This window comes from Martes martes (assembly GCF_963455335.1).
Source record: "Martes martes genome assembly, chromosome: 14".
Classification (NCBI taxonomy): domain Eukaryota; kingdom Metazoa; phylum Chordata; class Mammalia; order Carnivora; family Mustelidae; genus Martes; species Martes martes.
The window spans coordinates 25411011-25438516 of NC_137902.1; the positions used below are offsets into that span (position 1 = coordinate 25411011).

The 27506-nt window shown below is 38.6% G+C and overlaps 1 protein-coding gene across 5 annotated transcripts in view; it reads left to right on the plus strand.

The window, feature by feature from the left end:
* Positions 1-27506, plus strand: part of NT5C2 (5'-nucleotidase, cytosolic II) — an 87586-nt gene that overhangs the window by 197 nt on the left and 59883 nt on the right. For 2 of the 5 annotated variants that reach the window (XM_080823436.1, XM_080823437.1), the window contains exon 2: positions 14219-14343. In XM_080823436.1, coding sequence (XP_080679562.1) covers positions 14243-14343 — 101 coding nt within the window. In that variant the 5' untranslated portion in view covers positions 14219-14242. Of the gene's footprint in view, positions 1-10513; positions 10647-11888; positions 12015-14218; positions 14344-27506 lie in introns of those variants that run through there. The other 3 variants (XM_080823435.1, XM_080823438.1, XM_080823433.1) reach the window with 3 other exon arrangements.

Here is a 27506-nt window from a genome sequence, read left to right on the forward strand (position 1 = left end):
CGCCCCTGCCCAGGCCCCACCAGGGCTGCTGCGCCCCTCCGGCCCCTCTCCTCTATCGCAGCGCCCGCGGACTCGACACCCTCGTCCCCGCACGGCGCCCCCCCACCCCCACATTTATCCCCAGCTGGCCCCCGCCTCAGAGCGGCCCCAGCCTCCGCGGCGACGCCCCCAGCCCCACGTCACGCTCGCGCCATTGTTTCTCTGCCGTCGGCTTGCGGGGACCCGCCTTACCCTCGGAGCGCGGCCCTTGGTCTCCTCAGAGCCAGCCTCGCCGTGTCCGGTTCCCCCGCTTTTCTCACGCCCGTGGCAGCCCCCATCCCGCCTCAGGCGGACCCCTCTTCACTGAGTTTTGGTTATTTTTTTCCGAAGGACGCCGCCTTCCTCCCGTAGGCAACCGAGGCCAGCCTTTCCGCCCCCCCCTTCCAGGGCTTCACCCCCTGCGCGTTCCGGGTGGCCCCCAAGGAACTAGCGGACCGCCGTGGTAGGAGGCGAGGTTGACAACGTTTTCGCCAGAGCCGCAGGAAATTGCCGGCCTGATAGCCCACATTCCAGTTTTGTCGTTTGCAGCACTTCCTGGAAAGCTCACGTTGAATCGCGAGCCGCCACAAAAACCATGCTCGTTATTTCCAAACGGCTCCTAAGTCAGGCGTCAGCTGTCTGGGGGCCGCCCGTTCCTTTTTTTTTTTCCTTGGGGTCCCCTGAAGCTGGTGAAAGCCAAGGGGAGATGCAGATCTGAGGCCTGAACCATTCGTTGTAAGCAAAACGTTTGGAGCTTTTGACGCCAGTAGGCCTCAGCTTTTAAAAGCAGTAGGTAGAGCTGTGGGCGTTGGGGCCGTTATGTTTGAGGGATGTAAAGTACAGTGATCCGCAGTGACTGGTCACCTTTATACGGTTGTGTGCGTGCGTGCGCCCATGCGTGTCCGGGTGCAGACAGGTTCTTGATTGAACTGTGCTTGTTTTGTAATGTCTGCACACTGTTCATTTTGCCTCTTAAGACAGCGGATGCAAATTCTAAGTGTAACCCGCAAGGAAGAATGTTGAAACAGTACCGTTTACCATGGAGACTTAATGTGATTGAGGTAGTTTTAGATAGTTACCACGACAGTCTTTTTTTTTTTTTCTTAATTAAATTTTATTTTAGTAGGCTTCACACCCAAATGTGGGGCTCCAACTCACAACCCTGAGATCAAGAGTCGCCTGCTCTACCACTGAGCCATCTAGGAATCCCTACTGGGACACTTCTCAACCACGGTTAGAATTTATCCAGATGAAGACATCCAGGCCTCTGCATGATGGGTTGATGCTAGCACACACAGACTACTTCTGAAATGCATTTCTTTTGCAATATAAGCTGCTACAATTTCAGCTCTTATAGGTTGTTGCTGCATTTAGATTTAAGAATTTAGTAATCAGTCTGTAAAATGAGAGGGCTGAAGGAGAGTTCTGCAAGGTTTCTTCCAGTTTTTTTTTTTTTTTTTTAAATATTTTATTTATTTGACAGAGAGAAATCACAACTAGGCAGAGAGGCAGGCAGAGAGAGAGGAGGAAGCAGGCTCCCTGCAGAGCAGAGAGCCCGATGTGGGGCTCGATCCCAGGACCCTGAGATCATGACCTGAGCCGAAGGTAGAGGCTTTAACCCACTGAGCCACCCAGGCGCCCCTCTTCCAGTTTTTTGGTTTGTTTTTGATGATTTTATTTATTTGTCAGCACACAAGCTGGGAAAGAGGCAGACAGAGAAGTAGGCTCCCCGCTGAGCAAAGACCTAGATGGAGGGCTTGCTCCCAGGACCCTGGGATCAGAATTTGAACAGAAGGCAGACGGTTAAGGGACTGAGCCACCCAGGCACCCTGGTTTCTTTCAGTACTAAGATTTGATTCCATGGTATGAAAATTTACAATTAGCTACAGGTTTCCAAAAGTTTATAATTGTAGGAAGATTTATATAGAGAGATATTTACTGATGGTATCTGCAAACCTTAGTACTGACAATAGGTATATCGTCCTAAAGAAAGCCAGATTATCGCGAAATGTTAGGGATGTTCATTCATCTGTCTCTAGGCTGTTTTTGCTTTTTTTTTTTTTTATTTAAGATTTTATTTATTTATTTGACACAGAGACGGATCACAAGTTGGCAGAGAGGCAGGCAGAGAGAGAGGGGGAAGCAGGCTCCCCGTTGAGCAGAGAGCCCAATGTGGGACTCGATTCTAGGACCCTGAGATCACGACCTCTGAGCCGAAGGCAGAGGCTTAACCCACTGAGCCACGCAGGCGCCCCTGTTTTTGCTGTTTTATGGAAGAAAGCACTTAAGCCTTTTTTTTTTTTCTTTAAATACATCTTTTCATTGCTTAGCTTTCTTAACAAAAAGCTTAATTCAATGAAATAGCAGAACAACAAACAGACCCCAACTTTATCATATGATGTATAACTAAGTTATTTTCCAATTCCTATTTAAACATAGTTTTTATGTAGTTTCAGTTGCTATGTACATATTTTTAATTTTCATTTACCCACTTTCTGGGGTGTCCATGTATCTGAAGAATTCATCTACTTTTCATTTGTAAAGGCTCTGTAACATACTTTTTACCCAGTAGTCAACAGTGCCTGGCATACAGGCTCTCAGTAAATTTTTGTTGAAGGAATGTATTTTGAGCCACTTAGACAACATTTGGGAACACAAAATGTTAAATATCACAGGGCATATGCTCAGTGACATTTGAGCAATAAAGCCCTTCAATACTTTGAGCCAGGAGATAGCATCACATATGTTTGAGGGTGTGGTTTTTGGAGTCTGGGTTTGAGATCTGGCTTGCAACTTAACCAGCCATGCAACCTTGGAGAAGGTGGAAGACCTCACTTAGTTTCTCTCACCACGAAAAAGGGGGAAATAGAACAAATTTCACAGGGTTGTATGGATTAAGTGGGATAATTCCATTGAAGCAATACTGGCATACATTAAATTATAAATGTTAACTCTCAACTGTTTTTTGTTCAGAGTGGGGATGTTACTGCATGTTGGTGGGATCAGAAAAGCATGAGTGATGGTGACAGGAGAGTAAGAAGATGCGAAGGTGGATATGTTGAGGGTTTAATGAATAGGTTGCTCTCACTAAAAGTATGTGGTAGAGTAATAGTATGAGATAAAGCCAGAGATAGAATTTCTGGTAAGCTGCTTACAAGATAGGCTATGTAGATTTTTGGAAGATACAGCACAATGAAGTAAGATAATCTTTTTTTTTTTTTTTAATAAAAGTTTTATTTATTTATCTGAGAGAGAGAGAGAGAGCAGGAGCAGAGGCGGGGAGAGGGAAAAGCAGGCTCCCTAATGAGCAGGGAGCCCGACTTTGGGGCTCTATCCCAGGATCCCAGGATCATGACCGGAGTTGAAGGCAGATGCTTAACCCACTGAGCCATCCAGGTGCCCCAAGATAACCATTTGTAATGAGTGGTAGGTGTTTGTTTTGTTTTTTAGGTTCAGACCTAAAAAAGTTCTTTCCTTTAAAGATTTATTTATTCTAGAGAGAGAGGGAAAAAAAAATATGTGAGTGAGGGGAGGGGCAGAGGGAGAAGGTGAGAGAATCTTGAGTAGACTCCCTGCAGAGCGGGTAGCCCAATTCAGGGCTCAGTCTCACAATGCTGAGATCATGACCTGAAGCCAAGAGTCAGATGGTCAATGGGCATAGTAACCCAGATGCCCCTAAAAGTTCTTCATTTTAAGGATGTTGATTGCAAATTGTTATAGATTACTAAATTTCTTGTCACTTGACACAGTAAATCTTTTATGACTTTTTATTATTTGAAATTTGGTTGTTCTGTGATTGGTTACCAGAGTTTGCAGTGGCTTTTTGTTCATTTTTTTCTAAAAAGATTTTAGTTATTTATTTGACAGAGAGAGAGAGGGAGTGTGTGTGTGCATGCACAAGCAAGGGGGAAGGGCAGAGGGGGAAGCAGACTCCCCACTGAATAGGGAGTTCAAGGTGGAACTCTGGGATCATGACCTGAGGCGAAGGCAGACACTTAACTGACTGAGCCACCCATGTGTCTCTCATTCTTTCTTAAATGGAAAACAACTTTAGCAATAAACCAATAAAAAACAATAAAAATAGCACAATTGTCAGAAGAGCAGCAAAACTGCCCTCTTTTTAGGTGGAATACAGAATCAGAAGGATTAAATTGACTTGGAGAGTGTTGAACTATTAGTTCCTACCGTGTGTGTGTGTGTGTGTGTGTGTGTGTGTGTGTGTGTGTGTTTTAAGTAGGCTCGGTACCCAGCTTGGAGCCCAACGTGGGACTTGAACTCACAAACCTGAGATCAGGATTTGAGCTGAGATCGAGTTGGATGCTTCACTGACTGAGCCACCCAGCCACCACTAGTACATATACTCCTCTTATTTAATACATTATACATATGATTTTGCAACTTTTTTTTTTTTTTTGGTTAAACATTTTAAAAAAGATTTTATTGGAGAGTGAGTGAGCAAGAGAGAGCATGGAGTGGGAGTGATAGAGGGAGAGGCAGACTCCTGGGGAGCCCAACTCAGGGCTCAATCCAAGGACCCTGAGATCATGACCTGAGCCGAAATCAAGAATCAAGTTAACTGACTGAGCCACCTGGGCACCCCAGCATTGTTTATAATATGTGTCCATGTTGATAAGACTTTAGTTCATTCATTTTAATCGCTCTTTAGTGTTGCATTATATGAATAAACCAGTTTGTTTATGGAGTTTTAGGTGTTTCTGATTTTTTTTTAAAGATGTTATTTATTTATTTGATAGAGAAAGAGAGATTGCAAGTAGGTAGAGAGGCAGGCAGAGAGAGAGGGGGAAGCAGGCTCCCCACTGAGCAGAGAGCCCAGTGTGGGGCTCGATCCCAGAACCCTAGGATTATGACCTGAGCTGAAGGCAGAGGCTCAACCCACTGAGCCACCCAGGCCCCCCCCCCACTTTTTTAAAGATTTCATTTTTAGTCTGATTTTTTTTTTTTTTTTTTTTTGCTGTTAACGAAGCATAAACATTCTTGGATTTTCATGTTGTTTACATGTGTGAGATAGTTCTTAACTTAAGAAAATCTTAGATTGTAGAGTATGAAGATCTTTTAACTTTATTAGATAATGCCACATTATTTCCGAAATACTAAATAATCAACAGCAGTTTGTGAGGGTTCCTATTTTGCAATATCCTTATAAACACTAATATTGTGTAGACTTTTAAATTTTAAAATGAAATCAAATTTTATTTTAATTGGCTTTTCCCTGATTATAAGTGAGGTTGAGCTTCTTCACATCATTTATTATAAGATTTCCTTTCTGTAAATTGCTATTTATAGACTTCTGTTGGCTTGTTTGCTTTTCCATCATTAGTTCATAACTCTTTATTTACTAATTCTCTTATTTATAGTGTAGCAAATACCTTCTCAGTGTTTAGTCTCTCATTGTGCAGAGGTTTTACATTTTTTTCAGCTATTTGCAAAATTTCAATACAAGAAAGGGCAGTAATAGTTCAATAAATTTACCTTTCATCTGGATTCACCAGTTAACATTGCTGCATTTATCTTTCATTTATACATTTTTTTCCCTGAACCATTTAAAAGTAAGTTGCAAACATCATGACACTTCATTCCTCAAAAGATCTACTTGAATATCCTAAAAACAAAGATGTCCTATAAAATTACATGTTTAACATGGAGGTAACATTGTTATCTATTATCTGGTGCATATTAAAAGTTTCGCATTTGCCCCCAATAATGACTTTTTTTTTTTTTAAGTAGGTCTGGTGTGGACCTCAGTGCAGGGCTTGAACTCACCATTCTGAGATCAAGAGTCAGACGCTTAACCGACTAAGTTCTCCAAGCCTCCCCGCCTCCCGCCCCAAATGAACTTTATAGTTGTTCTCCACTCTAACCCTTGGTCCTGGATCTAGTCAAAGATCTTGAATTGCATTTAGTTGTCATGTCCCTGTAATTACTTTTAATCCACAGCAGGTCCAGCTTTTTGTTTGTTTTCATAATATTAATATATTTGAAGAGCCCAGGCCAGTTGTTTTGTGGAACAAAACTATAATAAAAGTTCTGTGAATGTAATATCTTCTAAATTATCTTCTTGTACTGCCCTCACCCTTCTTGTGATGACATGAGATGATAAAATATCTACATAATGAGATGAAGTGAATGACGTAGGCATTGTGACGTAACCTTAAGCTACTATTGACCTTCTGACTATATGGCAGAAGGAGGATCATCTGCTTCTGGGGACTGCAACTGACCACGGGTAACTGAAACCGTGGAAAGGGAAACCATGGATAAGGGGCCGGGACTACTGTTCTACACTGTGCAGAAGCTGCAAGTATTAAACATTGCAGCCTCTAGCATTATAAATAATAAATGATTAAGCACTATGTATCAGCCATTGTCCTTAGTACTTTGCACTTATTAATGGATTGAATTCTTGTTCCAACTCTGACCATTTTGGAGTGGAAGAAGCTGAAGAGATTGTGTAATTTGCTCAGTCATAGAGCTAATTAGTGTTGGAGTCAGGTTTTGAACCCAGGCAGTGTGGCTTTAGAATCTATGCTCTTCATCACAAGTGTAATTCTATGACATAGGTCAAATTATTTAACTTCAGTATGCTTTTTTCTTCTTTGTATGACAGAGAGAATAGCACCTAACTCACATGGTTTTGAGAAGTCAGAAAAATATGTATAGTGCTTAAAATAATATGTGAAAAAGGTGAACACTTAGTAAATGTTAAATGTTAGCTGTTAAGTTAGGGTTATTAAGGCATTGAACTTAACACATCTCTGAATTTTTACCAAATAAGCAGACTAATCCATAAATGTGAATTTATAAACCAAGAAGTAGAAATACTGTGATTATTTCTGACTTTCTGATTTTTATTATTATTTTTTTATTTTGTGAGAGGAAAGGTAATAGGTACAACAGTGTAATGGTGAGCCAGGAATTCATCAGTAAAAGAATTCGTTCATTTTGAAATCAGACTTTTTTTTTTTGCCTCCTTTTTAAAAGAATATTCAAGAATCATTACTGAAGGTGAAAAATATTTTATATTGGCTGATTGTAAAAACTGTTAGGCTTCATTACCTTTATGTTTTTGAAAGACCATAGTTAATTATTGCAATATTTTGAAGAAATAGATGGCATACTACATATCATCCCGCCCATTCATTTAAAATGTTTTCTTTACATACTTGTTCTTTGTGTCAATGACCATGTTATTGTAGAAGGTCTTATATTACTCAAAACAGTTAGTTAGAAGCAGCCTTCAGGGGCGCCTGGGTGGCTCAGTGGGTTAAGCCTCTGCCCTCGGCTCGGGTCATGGTCTCAGGGTCCTGGGATCAAGCCCCACATGGGGCTCTTTGCTCAGCAGGGAGCCTGCTTCCTCCTCTCTCTGCCTGCCTCTCTGCCTACTTGTGATCTTTCTCTGTCAAATAAATAAATAAAGATTAAAAAAAAAAAAAGAAGCAGCCTTCATATGCTGATGTAGAACAGATATATAGCCTTCTGTGTGATAGGGCTGAGGTAACAGAATTCTAGGAGTAGCAGCAGTAGAATGTTAAAGAGAAGAACATTAACAAAATTCAGGTCTTGTTTGTATATATTTAGGAACTTTAGGAATAGATGAAATAAATTTATATTTTCCAGTTAGTTTCAGACTAGAGATTGGAGCATGTTATTGCTTGAAGAAAAACCAATTGTCAAGGCAACAGGTACTGCATTTCTCACTTGACAAGATCTCTTCTCAGTTTTGTTATTTTCCATCAGAGAACAAGGAACCTTTTGTTCCAAGGCCTGATGTCGAAATGTTAGCAAAATATTACGTTAATCAAGCCAAGAATCTTGTGTTTCTGAACCAAAAGTAAGATTTCACAAAGACTCATTTAGAGCATTAAAAGGAACTTGTGCAATATTCTTGCATTTTCAGGCTTACACAAGAATTAGCTTCTAAAAAGCAAAGACCTCCACGTGTAGAGGTTTAGGAGTTCCATTTGTTTCTGCCTGTCTGTATCAAGTCTACTGTTAAAGGAACTGGGGTTACAGCAATAAACGAAACAAGTCTCACACTCAGAGAGCTTACATTTTAGAGAAAGGGTCAAAATATATCATGTCTGGAAGTGTTAATGTGCAAAAAAAAAAAAGAAAGCAGGGTAAGAGGATAGCAAATAATACGCATGGGTAGGTAAGTGTGAGTTTATTAGTTGGAATTTGTTAGCTGTTTATATCACTTGGCATGCAAACTATGAATGGTTGCCTTTTCCTGAAATGTATAGTCCAGTTCAGGGCAAATGATAGAACCGAATGAAACTAATGGAATGAAAAATGAACAAAAAACTGCCAGGAACTATTCTAAAGGCAAGAAGTTAACGAAACATTTAACATGGTTTATATACAGCAGTTTTTTTTTTTTTTTTAAGATTTTATTTATTTATTTGAAAGACAGAGATCACAAGTAGGCAGAGAGGCAGGCAGAGGGAGAGGAAGGGAAGCAGGCTCCCCGCTGAGCAGAGAGCCCGATGTGGGGCTCGATCCCAGAACCCTGAGATCGTGACATGAGCCGAAGGCAGAGGCTTTAGCCCACTGAGCTGCCCACTGAGCCACCCAGGCACCCCTATATACAGCAGTTTTAGAAGTCTTCCTTTGGGGGAAAAATTGACTACTACATCTTAAAATACTTTATGTGATTATTTTCTTCCGTGTATTACTTTTAGTATTATTAGAAGGAGCAAAAGTTACAAAAATACTTTTAGAGTTATAGTTTCTTTCAGAGCACAGTTCTTTGGATTAGAGATGACACCATTGTCAGGAAGGATGAATTTTCTTTGCCCTTCAGAGTCCTAGCTGGATGAAGAATCAGATCGACATGAGACAAATTAACAGGAGAAAATCAAATTTAATAGCATACATAGGGACAATCCGCACAGACATAGAGATCCCAGAGACAGGCAACGTGATGCTTGTGTGAACTGAGGAGAAGGGTAAGGGCCTGAGGATACAAAGGGCAGAAAGACCATTAGCAAGAACGTGAGAGAAAATGGTTGGGAAACAAAGATTGCCTTATGAATCTAAGTGTCTTAGGGGAATCTCTGTTAATAGCTCTTCTCTTGGTACAAGCAGGCAGTTGAAGGGGAGGTAAAGAGCTTTCCTGAACCTGCTGGGTTTTGACTGCTTTTTTTTTTTTCTTTCAATTTTTTAAAAATTTATTTATTTGACAGACAGAGATTACAAGTAGGTGGAGAGGCAGGCAAGAGGAGAAGGAAGCAGGCTCCCTGCTGAGCAGAGAGCCTGATGTGGGACTCCATCCCAGAACCCTGAGATCATGACCTGAGCCAAAGGCAGAGGTATAACCCACTGAGCCACCCAGGTGCCCCTTGACTGCTTTTAACTCAAAATAATGTTCATGTCAAAGAGGCCCATCTTGGGGCAGCCAGCCCTTGGCCCCTGTGCTATTAATTATAGATACTATGATTTAGATTTTTAGCAGTATTTTTAGATGAATTAATCTAAACCTGGATCTGACTTCCCTTGTTTTCTAGAGAATGTATTTGTAAGTTAATTTATTTGCGGTCATGTTACAGAGGGGATGCTAAGCCACACATTGTTAAACATAACTGACCACTGGGGCTCCTGGGTGGCTCAGTGGGTTAAGCCTCTGCCTTCGGCTCAGGTCATGATCCTGGGGTCCTGGGATCGAGCCCCGCGTCGGGCTCTCTGCTCAGCGGGGAGCCTGCTTCCCTTCCTCTCTCTGCCTGCCTCTCTGCCTACTTGTGATCTGTCAAATAAATAAATAAAATCTTAAAAAAAAAATAACTGACCACTATACTTCCTTGGTTTTACTTGCTCATTGGTCAAGGAGTAGGGTTTTCAAGGGCTATGTGTAAAATGTGCCTACTTACCAAACAGATGTCCACAGTAGAGACTTATCAAGGATTGTAGTAGGGAAGAAGTCTCTCCCTTACTGTCAGCAGCAGCTTGGAAAGCTGACTGTACATATGTGCATTTTCCTCTTGGTAGAAATGGTCCATAGCACTAATTGGTAAGGCTTACTGTATAGTCAGTATTATCAGTATCCTTCGGTTCAACATACCTTATAGTTCATATATAACCTGTGTTAATTATATAGATTGTACATTTAAAGCTGTTACCAAGTTGCTGGAACATAAGAGCAGAAATAAGGTCATATCAGTTATTTTGTTAAGTATCCTTTGTATCATAACAAAGGAAATGTTTTCATTTTTTTTTTTTTTAAGATTATTTGAGAGAGAGCGAGAGAGTGCTCTCAAGTGGGGCTGGGGGTGCATAGAGGTAGTGGGGGAGGGAAAAGCAGACTTCCATGAGCAGGAAGCTCCATGTGGGGGTCCATTCCAGGATCTTGCGATCAGGACCTGAGCCGAAGGCAGACACTTAACTGATGTAGCTATCCAGGTACCCCACGAAGGAAATGTTTTTATTTATTTATTGAAACAAAATTTTTTTAGATTTTTTTTTTTTAAATTTGTTTGACAGAGAAACAGAGAATGAGATACTGAACGAGAAGCAGACTTCTTGTGGAGCAGGGAGCCTGACATGGGACTCCATCTCAGGCCCCTGGGATCATGACCTGAGCCGAAGGGAAATGCTTAACCAGCTGAGCCGCTCAGGTGCCTGGAAATGTTTTTAAAAAGTCAAGTATAATAAAGTGATTTTATTACTTTATACACGTGTGCACACACATACACAAACACAATGTGCCTACTTAGTTTAGTACCAGGCATACAATGGAGGATGTGCCTACTTAGTTCAGTACCAGGCATACATGGAGGATGTAACTTTAACTCTTCTTTTTCTATAAGCTAGTTTAATATGCAACTAAATTTGTATTTATGAAGCTTAAAATAAATTTCAAGCTGGTGAGAAAATTTTAATAAACCATTCAAAGTGATCCTATTTATTCAAGTTTCAGAGCAGTGTTCTTAGAATGATTATAAAACTTAGCAATGTCAAGTTTTATATTTCAAACAGAATAAATTCCAGTCAAGTTTAGTAAAACTCTGAGAGTTCATATTTATGTACTGTTATCATTACCCTGTTATCTGTTGAAAAATATTTGGTTCAATATGCAGTGTAAAACACTTTGCCGAATAGACTTGTACTATGTAATGTGTTTAAGTGCTATTCCTTTTTTTTTTTTTTTTAAGGTTTTATTTATTTGTGAGAGAGCATGAGGGGTGGGGAGGGGCAGTGGGCAAGGGAGAACCAGACTCATCCCTTAGCAGGGAGCCCAAAGCAGGGCTTAATCCCAGGACTCGAGGATCATGACCCAAGCCAAAGGCAGATGCTTAACTGACTGAACCACCCAGGTGCCCCTCAAGTGCTGCTCCTTTCCGAGTGAATTACTGATGTGATCTGAAACATTTAAAATGGTTTTGCTACCCAGGTTTATCCTGCAGTTTCAGTTACTCTTTGCTTCCTGTTTTTCACAGTTGCCTGGAGCTGTTGGGGCAGCTGGTTTCCCTTTTAGGGGGGAGAGTGGTGTTAGTGGTGAAAGGAGTATGTTTTGCCTGAAATATTTTTAAAGCGTGAAACTATGGTATTTCAAATGCTTGAAAGTTCATTTCACTTGTTGCTATTCAGACTGTTTATTTTATGTTGAAACAAAGAATTTTCTAACTACCATATTTTTTGAAAGGAATTAAAATTTGAGCTTTTTATTCGGTATTAGTCATTGCTGTACCTTAGTGAAAGAAACTACTCGAGCTTGACACTGTAAACAGGTGACAAATGTATATTTACCTACTTAGTAGAAATCTCTTTTTTTTGGCCAGTTGATAAAGCATCTTCATCTTTACTTTTAAGATTTTATTTATTTATTTGACAGACAGAGATCACAGGAGGCAGAGAGGCAGGCAGAGAGAGAGGAGGAAACAGATTCCCTGCTGAGCAGAGAGCCCGATGTGGGGCTCGATCCCAGGACCCTGGGATCATGACCTGAGCCGAAGGCAGAGGCTTTAACCCACTGAGCCACCCAGGTGCCCCTTCATCTTTACTTTTAATATTACTATGAAAAATAGTTAAGCATTAGATAGATTGATTCTGTGGATGGAGTTCAGAAGTCTGTCATGTAATGTTAAGATGGATGATAAGATCATAGTAAAATTGTCATATGTGAGGAATCGTTTGAAGATGATTTAAGACAATCTTACCCCCTTACCTTCACATAACTGTATAGACTTCATGGCAGATTTTATCCCATATTAATGATAATCATTTATGTTTACACTTTAGTTTTATGTGGTTTTTTTTTGAAGATTTTATTTATTTGAGAGAGAGTGCGCTCACAGCAGGGGCAGAGGAAGAGGATCAGACTCTCCACTGAGCAGAGAAGGCCAACATGGGGCTCAATTCCAGGACCCTGAGATCATGACCCAGGCTGAAGGCAGAGGCTTAACAGACCGAGCCACCTAGGCACCCCTGAAGTTGGATGTTATCTTTGCTGAGAGTGTATAACTTGAATTCTTAAAATAAAATATATTTTGTTTAGTCCATGAATGACCCAAGAGAGTGCTTTGAATTTTTGCTACAAATAATTTGAAGAAAGTAGTAAAAAAGTTAAAATACCTGGGAGAAATCTTTCTTAGTGTAATTACAACCTTTAATTTTTAAGAAAAGAAAAAAAAACCCCGGCTTTTAAAAAAGTTTCACTGAGGTATAAATACATACAGTAGGGGCGCCTGGGTGGCTCAGATGGCTGGGTGTCTGCCATTGGCCCAGGTCATGATCCTAACGTCCTTGTCCTCGTGGAATCTAGCCCTACTTCAGGCTCCTGGCTTAGTGGGGAGTCTGCTTCTCCCTCTTCCTCTGCTCCTCCCTCTGCTCATGCTCTTTCTCTCTGTATCTGTCTCAAATAAATAGAATCCTTTAAAAAATATATTAAAAATACATACAGTAAACTTCACAAATTTAGAGTGTACAGTAAGTTTTGACATGTATACACTCATGAAACAGTCACCATAAAGATAATAAACATATCCCTCCCAAAAGTTTCCCTGGGTCCCTCTTTGCCTTATTGCTTCCCCCTAGGGAACCACTGATCTTATTTCTGTCACTATAGATTAGTTTGCACTCTCTAGAATTTAATGTAAATAGGATCATATCATATGTCTTGTCTGCTTTCACTCAGCATAATTTTGAAATTTATTCATGTTTTCAGTAATTCATTTCTTTTTATTGCAAAGTAGTATTCCATTGTATGAGCATACTACAGTTTATTCTTTGACCTGTATAGACATTTGGGTTGTTTTTAGTTTATGGATATTACAAACAAAGCTGCTGTGAATATTTGTGTATAAGTCTTCACATGATATATGCTTTCATTTATCTTGGATAATTACTTAGAAGTAGAAGGGTTGGGACATAAAGTAGATCTGTGTTTAACTTTTAAAGAGATAGGAAACTTTTCCAAAGTGCTTGTACCATTTTTATAGTCTTACTGGTGGTGTATTAAAGTACTAGTTGCTCTATTTTCTCACCCAAGTTTGTCATGGTCAGTCTTTTTAAAATTTTAAATATTATAACAGACATGTAGTGGAATTTTTTTTTTTAAGATTTTATTTATTTATTTGACAGAGCACAAGTAAGGGGAGCAGCAAGCAGAGCAAGAAACAGACTCCCCGCTGAGCAGGGAACCCTATGTAGGGCTTGATCCCAGGACCATGGGATCATGATCTGAGCTGAAGGCAGACGCTTAACTGACTGGGCCACTCAGTCAGTACTACACTATACCACACTACCGTACACCAGTACTACTATACCCCCATGTAGTAGAATCTTATTATGGTGGTAATTTGCATTTCCCTGATGATAAATGGTGTTGAGCATCATTTCATGTACTTATTTGCCATCTGTATATCTTTATTGATGAAACATCAGTTCAGATCTTTTGCATATATATATATATATATATATGTATTTTACAGAGAGAGAGAGAGCGCGCGAGTGTGAGGGAGTGGGTGCTGAGGGAGAACAAAGAGAATCTTAAGCAGGCTTCTTGCTCAGCACAGCCTGGTGCGGGGCTCGACCTCATTACCCTGAGATCATGACCTGAGCTGAAATCAAGAGTCAGATGTTTAACCAACTGGGCCACCTGGTGCCCCTAGAATTTTTCTAATTAAAACATCATAACAGTAAATAGATACTAACATTAAGCCACTAAGTTACTGATTTTCTTTTCTAGAATTCAGCATACAATTGAAATAAAATGACAACCTCCTGGAGTGATCGGTTACAGAATGCAGCGGATATGCCTGCTAACATGGATAAGCATGCCCTGAAAAAGTATCGGCGAGAAGCCTATCATCGGTAAGTATTTTGTCTATTTAATCCTCAAAACATCTCTATAAAGTGGGTACATACTATCTTCATTTTACAGATGATGAAGTTTTAATGTGTAGAGAAGTTAGGCAGTTTATAGATCATATAGCTAGTTCATGGTTCAGACCCAGTCCAGAGTCTGGACCTTTTTTTTTTTTAATTAATTAATTAATTTATTTATTTAAATAATCTCTACACTCACTGTGGCCTTGAACTCACAACGCTGAGATAAAGAGTTGCACGCTCTGCTCTTCCGACTGAGCCAGTTAGGTGCCACTAAGAGTCTAGACTTTTAACCACTAGTACATCATACTGCTGCATTTTAAGAGGAGATTTCTTGTTTCTTACATCTACTAATAAAAGTCCTTGAGCCACCTGGGTGGCTCAGTGGGTTAAAGCCTCTGCCTTCGGCTCAGGTCATGATCCCAGAGTCCTGGGATCGAGCCCCGCATCGGGTGCTCTCTGCTGGTCGGGGAGTCTGGTTCCCTTCCTCTCTCTCTGCCTGTCTCTCTGCCTACTTGTGATCTCTCTCTGTGTCAAATAAATAAATAAAATCTTTAAAAAAAAAAAAAAGTCCTTAACTGAAGAAAGTCTTCAGATGCTGAAAAATTGTACCTTAATTAGTAAGAATGAATTTTTTTTTTTTAAGAATAAGCTTCTTATTTGACATTTTCTACAAATGGATAATAGTGTTTTTTTGTTTGTTTTTTAAAGATTTTATTTATTTGACGGAGAGAGAGAGCATAAGCAGGGGGAGCTGCAGAGGGAGAGGGAGAAGCAGACTCCCCACTGAGGAGGGAGCCTGACATGGGGCTTGATCCCAGCACCCTGGGATCATGTCCTGAGCCAAAGGCTGACGGTTAACCAACTGAGTGACCCAGGAGCCCCTCGATTATTGTTCTTAAGTAGATTTTTCTAAATTGTGTCTACTGGCTACTTAAGTAGATTGATTGTGGGTAGTACTGGGTATTAGCAATATTTTCTTATATTAAGACTTCAACATTTTCTCTGAATCATTTTTGAAGTTTAAAATGTGGGCAACCCTCTTGGGTCCCCTCCCTCTTTGGGAGCTTTGTGGCCATTATTCTGTAATTTTACTATTGCTCAAAACCCACCAAAAAAAAAAAAAGTTTAAAATGTGGCTCAGTCATGGGCGCCTGGGTGGCTCAGATGGTCAGGCATCTGCCTTCAGTTCAGGTCATGATCCCAGCATCCTGGGATCGAGCCCCACATCGGGCTTCCTGCTCCGTGGAAAGCCTGCTTTCCCTCTCCCATTTCCCCTGCTTGTGTTCCTGCTCTTGCTTTCATTCTCTCTATCAAATAAATAAATAAAATCTTAAAAAAAAATGTGGCTCAGTTAAACGCCTGACTCTTGGTTTTGGCTCAGGTCATGATCTCATTGATAGTGAGATCAAGCACCACTTCAGGCTCCATGCTCAGGTCTGCTTGAGGATTCTCTCCTGCCCCTTCCCCTGCTCACACTCAGTCTCTCAAATAAATAAATCTTTAAAAAGTTTAAAATGTAAATATTTTAAATTTATTTGTCACTTTTTTTTAAAGATTTTATTTATTTAGAGAACACAAGAGTGGGGAGGATCAGAAGGAGAAACAGACTCCCTGATGAGCAGGGAGCTGTATGCGGGACTGTAGGATCATGACCCTATTAAAAGGCGGTTGCTTAACCAGCTAAGCCACCAGGCACCCCTGTTTGTCATTTTAAAAAATATTAATGTTAAAATGCCCATATTTTAAATTTTAAAAATGATTCAGAGAAAATGGTAAAGTCTTAATTCAAGAAAATATTGCTAATACCCAGTATTACCCACATTCAATCTAAGTAGCCAGTAGACACAATTTAAATTAAAAAAAAAAAAGTTTATTTACTTTTTAGAGAGAGAGAGAGTGTGTATGAGCTATGGGGGTGGAGCAGGGACAGGGGAGGAGCAGGGACAGACGAGGAAGCAGACTCATCAGGGGATGAGCATCTAAGGCAGATGCTTAACTGACTGAGCCACCCAGGTGCCCCTTATTTGTCACTTCTTTTTTTTTTTTTTAAAGATTTTATTTATTTATTTGACAGATAGAGATCACAAGTAGGCAGAGAGACAGGCAGAGAGAGAGAGGAGGAAGCAGGCTCCCCGCTGAGCAGAGAGCCCAACGTGGGGCTCAATCCGAGAACCCTGGGATCATGACCTGAGCCGAAGGCAGAGGCTTTAACCCACTGAGCCACCCAGGCGCCCCTTATTTGTCACTTCTAATAGTTTGAATTACATGGCTATTTCTGCCTAATCTTGAGTAGCTAAGATTCGTGGAAGTAGGTACTGCATTTAGAAATCACTTGTTTTTGGACAGAAATTAGAGGTTTACACTTCCCATAAATTAATAGGATAGAAAGAGCTGGGCCCTATTAAATACCTCTGCTTCCCATGTTGGGAAAGCAAGGGATAAGTAGAAATGCTGGTGTACTGATAGTGCTAAAAAGTTGGCATGGGAACTCCAGGAATCTACAGCAACTCACAGTTACTCATTTGTTTCTAAGCTAGAGGAAGGAGAAAATATTTGGTATTTTATACTCATTCAGTATTTGTCTTTATGCTACATACATTTGGCTATGATGTAACATATTTATCAATGGAAACAAGGGCTAGAATTATGCAATGAAGAGAGGTCATCTAGTACACATCAGGTATCCTAGTTGCATTTAATATGTCATAGCCTGAGTCCTTCTGACTCATTTAGAATGATATTTCCTGGAAGATTTTAGATGGCTCTGCACCCTACATTCTTTATATAGTAGAGTGCACTCTGAAATAATAGAAACGGTGGGAAAAACACCTCCAAGGGTTTAAATTTTTAAATCATTTGAAACTTTTTATCTTTTTTCTTATTGTGGTAAAGTATACATAACATAGAATTGCTATCTTAACTGTTTTTAAGTGTACACTTCATGGTATTAAGTATATTCACACTGTTGTGCAGCCATCACTAGTATCCATCCCTATAACTTCATTTTGTACAATTGATACTATATCTGTTAAACAGTAAGTCCCTGCCACGTGGATGGAACTAGAGGGTATTATGCTTAGCGAAATAAGCCAATCAGAGAAAGACAACTATCATATGATCTCCCTGATATGAGGAAGTGGAGATGCAACGTGGGGGGTTTAGGGGGCAGGAAAAGAATAAATGAAACAAGATGGGATTGGGAGGGAGACAAATCATAGGAGACTCTTAATCTCACAAAACAAACTGAGGGCTGCTGGGGGGAGGGGGGATCGGGAGAGGGTGGTGGGGTTATGGACATTGGGGAGGGTATGTGCTATGGTGAGTGCTGTGAAGTGTGTAAACCTGGCAATTCACAGACCTGTGCCCCTGGGGCTAATAATACATTATATGTTTATAGAAAATTAAAAAACAAAACAAAACAGTAAGTCCCTGTTCTCTCTTCCCCAGCTCCTGACAACCAACCACCATTATACTGTCTGACTTTATAATTTTGGCTACTCTAAGTACTTCATATAAGTGGAATTATACAGTATTTTTCTTTTTGTGACAAACTTGTATCAGTTAGCATAATGTTCTCAAGGTTCATTCATGTCATAGCGTACTGCAGAATTTCCTTTTAATGTAAAATTTGGGTTCTTGAATTCTTGCAAGTATTTGCTTTTGTTAATTAAAAAATTTTTAATAGAAGCCATTTAAAAGGCATTTATCTTAGTTTTTCAGTTAAGTCAGTTTGTAGAATATTCTGTTTCTGGGGCTTTTTACTAAAGGCATTTACTGGAGTTGGTAATTTATCATTGGGTAAATTAGGCAGACAGTTTATCATAAACTACCTTGTATGTGATACTTTAGAATTCCCTTTTTAGAAGAAGCTAAATGTTTTTAGTTAAGTAAATAAACATCTAACTTCCGGCTTTTTCCTTGCTAATGTTAGTCTTTTAAAAATGATGGTCATGAGTCATTATTAAGAAACTGGTCTCCAGAAGGTATGCCTGTTGATCTTCTTCCATTTCCTTATACTGGTTGTTGAGTCTTCTAGACTGAGGGTAATCATCAGGCCAAACCCTTTGGAATAGTTTTACTGTGTGGTCAGAAGATAGGCTGAGCTGCTCAGATGTTACAGTGGCTTGAAGGAGGCAAGTTAGACAATTACCTCTTAAATAGTCTCTTGTTTAACACCTAGAATCTGAGAGGGATCAAAATAGATAAGAATTTGTATCTACCATATCCAACAATGGAGCAATTAGATTTTTCATCTGCTTTCCACGTTTGTGCCCAGGATGCTGAAATCAGGTATTTGTTTTTTTCTTTAAAATTTTGATGATTAGGGGTGCCTGGGTGGCTCAGTGGGTTAAAGCCTCTGCCTTTGGCTCAGGTCGTGATCCCAGGGTCCTGGGATTGAGCCCCGCATCGGGCTTTCAGGGGGGAGCCTGCTTCCCCCTCTCTCTATGCCTGCCTCTCTGTCTCCTTGTGATCTCTGTCGAATAAATAAATAAAACCTTAAAAAAATTTTTTTTGATGATTATATTACAGAAGAATTTCTGTAATTATAGAAGAAATTCTGTAAGTGAATTATGAAGACAGCTTATGAATTCAGCAGTGGTTTTATCACATTGAACTGTAATTTGGTAAGCATTTGAGCATATGAATTTTTGGTTAATCAGTCTTTTGCCTTATTTTAAAAGACATTACAATCACTTTCTCTTTGAATTTCTTTATATATATTTATGCCCCCCAAAATTTTAATTGAACTTTACACTTCCAAAGCCATACCAGTAATTATTTAAACTTGTTGAAAAATAGTTTATTCTTCAATCAAAGCTTTAAATTATTATATATGTTTAAAGAATAAAAAGGAATTTGTACATATATAAAATTATTTTGTAGTACCTGTAGCTTGGCACACTGGTAGAATTAGAAGTGGTTATGATTTTTTTTTTTAACTTCAAATAAAAAAACAGGTATGAGGTTTTATACAGAGAGAGACTGCCAGGTTGATAAATTTTAATTTCTTTGTCACTTAACCACTATGGATATCACATGAATGTCATTCAGCTTTTTAGTTGTATCATTGATTAAGCTGAATTAACTTGTCATTTTAGTTTGGATTCTCACATTCAAATGGCTAAGTTAAGATTTTAGTAGCCATCTTACAAATTCAAAATCACATGGAAGATACAGGTCCTTGGGAATGTCAAGGAGCTGTGTTCCTTAAATAATGTATAGATGGCATATATCTTGTCAAAATAAGAGTGAGGTAGCGTTATCGGAACTGTGTTAAACTTCTTTTGCTATTATTTCATTCTAATGTTTTGATTAGTATTTCATGTTCCTAAGGAATGACAAATAAAGATTCAGGGGCTAGTAAGTTTTTTTTTTTTTTTTTTAGCCTACTTATTTTGCTTAAAACATTAGATCTATAGAATACTATTCAACAATAAAAAGAATTGAAATATCAATACATACAACTTTGCTATACCAAGAAAATTATGCTTAGTTAATAAGGCCAATCTCAAAAGGTTACCTAGTATATGATTCCGTCTCTGTAACATTCTTGAAATGAGAACATTCTGGAGATTGAGAGCAGAGTAATGGTGGCAAGGGTTTAGGGGTTGGGGTGGGTGGAGAATGGTGGGCATAGCTGTAAAACAATGGCACAAGGAATCCTTGTGATTGAAACTGTTTTGTCTTGACTCTAGTGATGATTACATGAAGGCTATACACACATGACTGCATGTAAAACTGGTGAAATCTGAATAAAAGTTGGTGAACTAGGTCAATGTCACTTCCTGGTTCTGATACTGTACTATATTTATGCAGGATATTTTCATTGGGGGAAACTAGATAAACAGTAAGGGGGAATCTTTCTGTATTATTTCTTGTTACTGCATATGAATCTGTAATTATTTCAACATAAAAAGATAAATGCAGTCACACACTTTTTTTTTTTTTACATCATAGGTATTCCTTGCATCTTCTAGATATAAGTGCTTTTTATAATTCATGGTGATAATACTTTATGGAATACAAATTCTCTAAACCTTATTGTTCAGAAGAAGATACCGGATCCTAAAACATTCTTAGTTTGTTTCTCTGCCACCATTCCCTATATGCTTCTTCCAAAAACCTGCCTTAAAGTAAAATAGAAAAGGGGTGGTCGTAATAGTATCAGCCAGCAGTTGATGAGGGTTCTAATTTCTCCACATCCTCACAGTGACACTTGTTATTTGCTATTTTTTAGAGCTGTCCTAGCATGTGCGAGAAGTGGTATCTCATTGTGATTTTTTTTTTTTAAGATTTTATTTATTATTTGACAGAGAAAGAGCACAGTAGACAGAGCGACAGGCAGAGGGAGAGGGAGAAGCAGGCTCTCCACTGAACAGGGAGCCCGATGCCCGGCTTGATCCCAGGAGCCTGGGATCACGACCTGAGCCGAAGGCAGCCACTTAACTGACTGAGCCATCCAGGCGCCCCCTCATTGTGATTTTGATTTCCATTTTCTTTATGATTAATGTCATTGAGCATGTTTTAGTGTTTTTGTCATTTGCATATCTTCTTTTGAGAAATGTCTATTCAGATCTTTTATCCATTTCTTAGATTTTTTTTTAAAATTTTTGAGTTTTATATGTTCTTTATATATTCTAGATACCAAACCTATGTCTGCTACATGATTTTCAAATATTTTCTCCTTCTGTGGATTGTCTTTTCACTTCCCTGGTGGAGTCATTTGAAGCACAAATTTTTTTTAATATTGATGAAGTCCAGTTTATATTTTCTTTTGTTGCTTGTGCTTTTAATGTTATATTTAAGAAACCATTGCTTAGGTCACAAAGATTTATACTTTGTTTTCATTTGAGAGTTTTATAGTTTTTTTTGAAAGATTTAATTTATTTTTTTGGCACAGAGAGAGAACAAGCACACACAGGAGGAGTGGCAGGCAGGGGAGAAGCAGGCTCCCCGCTGAGCAAGGAGCCCGATGCAGGGCTTGATCCCCGGACCCCGAGATCATGACCCGAGCCAAAGGCCACCCAGATGCCCCGAGAGTTTTATAGTTTTATGTTTTATATTTAGGTTTTTGATCCAGTTTTTTTATGGTACAAGATGGGGGTCCAAAATCATTCTTTTGCATGTTAATATCCAGCTATTCTGGCACTATTTATTGAAAAGACTATTCTTTCCACATTAAATGATCTCGATACCCTTGTCAAAAATCAGTTGGTCATAGATGTGTATGTTTATTTCTGGATTCCCACTTGTATTCCATTGATCTCTTTGTCTATCCTCAGCTCAATACTATAGTCTTTATTGTTGTGGCTTTGTGTTAAGTTTTGAAATGATCATGTGAGTCCTTCAGTTTTGTTCTTCTTTTTCAAGATTGTTTTGGCTATTCTGTGGCCCACCTGTGTACATAAGAATTTTAGGATTATCTTGTCAATTTCTATAAAAAAGCTAGCTGGGATTTTGATAGGGATTATATTGAATCTATATATCAGTTTGGGGAGTATTGCCATCTCAACAATATTAAGTCTTCTGATTGATGAATATGGGCTATCTTTCCATTTATTTAGATCTTCTTTAATCACTTCAAACAATATTTTGTAGTTTTCAGTGCGTAAGTCTTATATTTCTTGTTACATTTATTACTAAGTATTTTATGATTTGAGGTGCTATAGTAAATGGAATTGTTTTTTTTAATGTCATTTTTGGGTTATTCTTTGCTACTTTATGGGAGTATGACTGGTTTTTGTATACGGATTTTGTATTCTTCAACTTGGTTTATTGCCTCTAAGAGTTTTTTTGGATTCTTTAGTGATTCTACATATAAGATCATGTCACCTGCAGATAAGGATAGTTTTACTTCTTTACCAGTTTGGAGGCCTTTTTTCTTGCCTAATTTTGGATAGACTGTCTAGTACAGTGCTGAATAAAACTAGTAAGAGTAGACATCCTTTTCTTTTCTTTCTTTCCTTTTTTTTTTTAGGATTTTTATTTTATTTTATAAAAATTTAAGTTCAGTTAACATAATGTATTATTTGTTTCAGGGGTACAGGTGTGTGATTCATCAGTCTTATAGAATACCCAGTGCTCATTACAACACATACTCTCCCTAGTGTCCATCACCCAGTTATCCCATCTCCCCATTCCCCCCCTTCCAGCAGCCTTCTGTTTGTTTCCTAAGATTAAGAGTCTCTTATGGTTTGTCTCCCTCTCTGGTTTCATTTTTTCCTATAATCCTCTGCTTGTTTCTTATATTCCACATATGAGTGAGAAAATATGATAGTTGTCTTTCTCTCATTGACTTATTTTGCTTGGCATAATACCCTCTAGTTCCATCCATGTTGTTGCAAATGGCAAGATTTCAGTTTTTTGATGGCCGTTTAATAATATTCCATTGTACATATATACCACATCTTCTATATCCATTCATCTGTCTGTGGACATTTAGGCTCTTTCCATAGTTTGGCTATTGTGGACCTTGCTGCTATACACATTGGGGTACATGTGCCCCTTTAGATCACTACATTTGTATCTTTGGGGTAAATACCCCATAGTGCAAGTGTTGGGTCATAGATACCTTTCTCTTTTGCCTCATCTCAGGAAGAAATCTTATAGTCTTTCATCATTAAGTATGATGTTAGCTGCAGGTTTTTCATAGCTGTCCTTTATCAGGTTGTGGAAATTCCTTTTTATTGTTAGTTTGAGATTTCTTTCTATTCTAGTCTGTTGACTGTCCTTTTCATGAAAGAGTATTGGATTTTGTCACATGTCCTTTTGTGTGTTTTGAAATGATCGTTTAGTTTTGTACTTTGTTGGATTTGGTTTGCTAGTGTTTTTTTGAGGATTTTTTGTATCTGGAAAAAGGATATTGTTCTGTATTTTCTTGTAATGTTCTATCTGGCTTTGGTATCAAGATGTAATTCTGTCTTGGGGTGCCTCGGTGGCTCAGTCGGTTGAGCATCAGACTCACTGTCTCAGCTCAGGTCTTGATCTCAGGGTTGTGAGTTTGAGCCCCATGTTGGGTTCCACGCTGGGCATGGAGCCTACTTTAAAAAAAATAAAAGACATAATACTGGCTTCATAGAATGATGTGGGAAGTGCTCCCTCTTCTTCCATTTTTGGGAAGAGTTTGATAAGGGTTGGTGTTACTTTAAACATTTGATAGAGTTCACCAGTGAAGCTATCAGTTTTCACATTTGTTGGAAGATTTTTTTATTACTGGCTTAATCTTTTTACTTAATTATTGGTCTATTCAGATTTTCTATTTCTTTTCAAGTCAGTATTGCTAGTTTGTGTGTTTCTAGGTAGTTGTCATTTTATTTCTGTTACCTATTTTGTTGGCATACCCTTATATTTGTTTTTATTTCTTTAAGGTCAGTAGTAATGTCTCTGTTTTCATTTCTGATTTTAGTAATTTGAGTCTTTTTTTCTTCATTATAGTAGCTAAATATTATTAAATTGTTGAAAGCAACCTTTGTTTCACTGATGTTTTTTTTCCAGTGTTTTTCTGTTTTATTTCTTTGCTCTGATCTTTATTGTTTACTTCCTTCTGCTTGTTTTGAATTTAATTTGCTCTTTCCTAATTTCTGAAGGTTTAAGGTTAGGTCATTGCTTTGAGATGTTTCTTCTTCTTTTTCTTTCTTTCTTTTTTTTTAAGATTTATTATTTATTTTAGAGAGCATTTTTGAGCAGGGGAGAGGGCAGAGGGAGGGAGAGAATCTTCAAGTAGACTCCTCGTTAAGCTCAGAGCCTGGTGGGGCTCAATCCCAGGACTTTGAGATCAGGACCTGAACTAAAATCAAGAGCTGGCTGCTTAACTGACTGTGCCACCCAGGTGCCTCTCTTCTTTTTTAATAAATGCATTTTACAGCTATAAATTTAGCTATCAGTAAGCTTTTGCTGTATCCCCTAGATTTTGATAGGCTTTGTTTTTGTTTTGAGTGGTCTCTACGTATTTTGTATTTCCTGTTGTGATTTCTTTTTGATCCATTGGTTATTTAGAAATGTGTTGTTGAATTCCACCTATTTGTGAATGTCTCAGATGCTTTTTGCTATTGATTTGTACCTAATTCTATTATAGTTTGGAGAACATATTTTTATGATTCAGTCCTCTTAAATTTATTGAGGTTGGTTTATGGGCTAACATGTGGTCTATCTTGTAAAATCTTCTATATGTACTTGACAAGAAAGTATGTTCTGCTTATTTTGGGTGGAGTATCATAGAGATGTCCCCACCCCACACACAAGATTTTATTTACTTCCAGAGAGAAGGAGAGCACAAGCAGGGGGAAGTGGCAGGCAGAGGGAGGAGTAGGCTCCCTGCTGAGCAAGGAGCCGCAGGATGGACTTTTTCCCAGGACACTGAGATCATGACCTGAGCTGAAGCAGACTCTTAACTGACTGAGCCACCCAGGCATCCCCATAGAGATATCTTTACCTTTGGCAGTTATTTTTACTGAGTACACGTTCTTACACATATTTTTGGAATCATGAGTTCACGCTATTGCTTCTAATTCCAGTTTATCCCAAGATTCTTTCTTGTTTACTTTTATTCCATGAAACTACCTGTTGTTCTTCAGCAAGAACCCTGGCTCTTCACGACATCAACATATTTACTCATTTGCTCAATCTAATAATACATCTACAGTAGTTTCATAATTGCTTTGCTCATACCATAACAAAATTTGAAATAGTTCAGGATTTTTTTGCAGTACTTCTCCTTTCTTACTTACCTTGCCCATGACTAACGGTATATAATCAAATGCTAGTTTGTCTGTTTGTTTGTTTTTAGTTATTTGGATTAGTTATTTCTTGCTGTTTTTCTATACAGTGTGGTTAGAGTTGTTGTATGCAGTATAATTAGGTTCATTTGTTTGCTTTATAATTTTTTTTTCTTTCCATTCTTACTGATTTAGTTGTATTATAATTTAGTATATATAATATTATTACATAATAATATATCCTGTTTCATCACATTATATATGTTATTAAATAAACTATTAGTGAGCTTTCAAAGTTAAAATGAAGCAAAAGACATATCGAAAGTATCACTCATACACATTCCTTCTCAAGTTGGAGACTAATAAACTTCAGATTTGTTTTATTTATCTTGCTTGGGATTCATTTGAGTTCTTGATTCTGTACTTGTCTTTAATTGGTTTTCTAAATTCTCAGTCATTATCTTTTCATATATTGTCCTTACTCTATTGTCTTATCCTCTCCCTCTGAACTCTCATAAAACATATGTTAGACTTTAGCACTGTCCTCTCTTCTCTCATTCTTCTCTTGTATTTTCCATCCTTTTTTCTCTCCATGTTACATTCTGTAAGGTATTTCAGACCTACCTTTCAGTTCACTAATTCTCTTTTTAGTCGGGTCTGACCTGAATCTATCACATTTTAAATTTTGGTTTTTATAATTTTTTTGTTTCAGAGTTTCACTTTGGAATCTTTTATCAAATATGCTGTGTTACTTTTTATAGTTTCCAGTTATATAGTAAACATTTAAATCTGAAAGAACTTTGGTTTAAGAGTCAAAAGATCTGAAGTATATCCTGACTCTGTTTCCAACCCCCTCCTTTCAGTACTTTTTAAAAGAGAATTTTAATTGTTAATGTATCATTCAGAAGTTAAACCATTTCAGTTCAATACGATAATCCCAACTTTTAATCTCTTAATTATTATTATTATTTTTAAAGATTTTATTTATTTGACAGAGAGAGAGAGAGAGACAGCAAGAGAGGGGATTCAAGCAGGGGGAGTGGGAGAGGGAGAAGCAGGCTTCCCACCAAGCAGGGAACCTGATCAGGGCTTGATCCCAGGACCCTGAGATCATGACCTGAGCCAAAGGCAGACGCTTAATGACTGAGCCACCCAAGCGCCCCTCTCTTAATTATTTTTTAACGGTATTTAAAAAATATTTAGATTGGGGCACCTGGGTGGCTCAGTGGGTTAAGCCTCTGCCTTCAGCGCAGGTCATGATCTCAGGGTCCTGGGATCGAGCCCCGCATCGGGCTCTCTGCTCAGCGGGGAGCCTGCTTCCTCCTCTCTCTCTCTCTGCCTGCCTCTTTGCCTACTTGTGATCTGTCTGTCAAATAAATAAATAAATTCTTTAAAAAAAATTTTAGATGACATCCAAATAAATTCTTATTGTATAATACTGAAGAGTATAGAAATACAGACTGAAATGTGAAAATTCCCCTTCACTTACCGTTTCACCCTCACTCCTCTCTCATAGATGAGCACCATTAGTAGTTTGGCAATCATCTTTGTAGTCCCTACTCAATACTTTTTTATTTATTTATTTGCTCATTTATTTTTATTTCTTTTTTTAAAGATTTTATTTACTTATTTGACAGATCACAAGTAGAGAGGCAGGCAGAGAGAGAGGGGGAAGCAGGCTCCCTGCTGAGCAGAGAGCCTGATGTGGAGCTCCATCCCAAGACCCTGAGATTATGACCGGAGCCCAAGGCAGAGGCTTAACCCACTGAGCCACCCAGGTGCCCCTATTCATTTATTTTTAAAGATTTTATTTCTTTATTTGAGAAGACACTGAGACCATGTGCCCTGTTAAGACTTGATTCTTTTCTTTCCATTTCATTTTGACCAGTTCCCTTCCTCAACTCTGTATTTCATTAACTCAGAGCTGAGTCTAGGTTTTTTCATACATCATAATGTCTGCTGTGCTGCTTTTCATTCATAGTTACTCTTTGTTGAAATATTCTCCCCCTCACTCTTTTCCCTTTAGCCTGATTAACACTTGCTAATCCTTTACTGTGGTGGTTAAGAGCCTGGGCCTTAGGTTAGCATTATTCCATTTAATTTCTTTTTCTTCTTCTTCGTCGTCGTCTTTTTTTTTTTTTTTTTTAAGATTTATTTATTTATCAGAGAGACAGTGGGAGAGAGTGAGCAGGGGGAGGGGCATAGGGAGAGAGAGAAGCAGACTACCTGCTGAACAGGGATATGGTCATGAGGCTCCATCCCAGGACTCTGGGATCATGACCCAAGGTGAAGGCAAATGCGTAACTGACTGAGCCACCCGGGCACCCTGGGTTTAAAAAAACCCAGTTTTTTGTCAGTTTAAAAAAACAACTTGGGTATTTTGCCCTTCTGTAAGACTCAGCCAAGAGAATATAGATACATCTCTCTGTT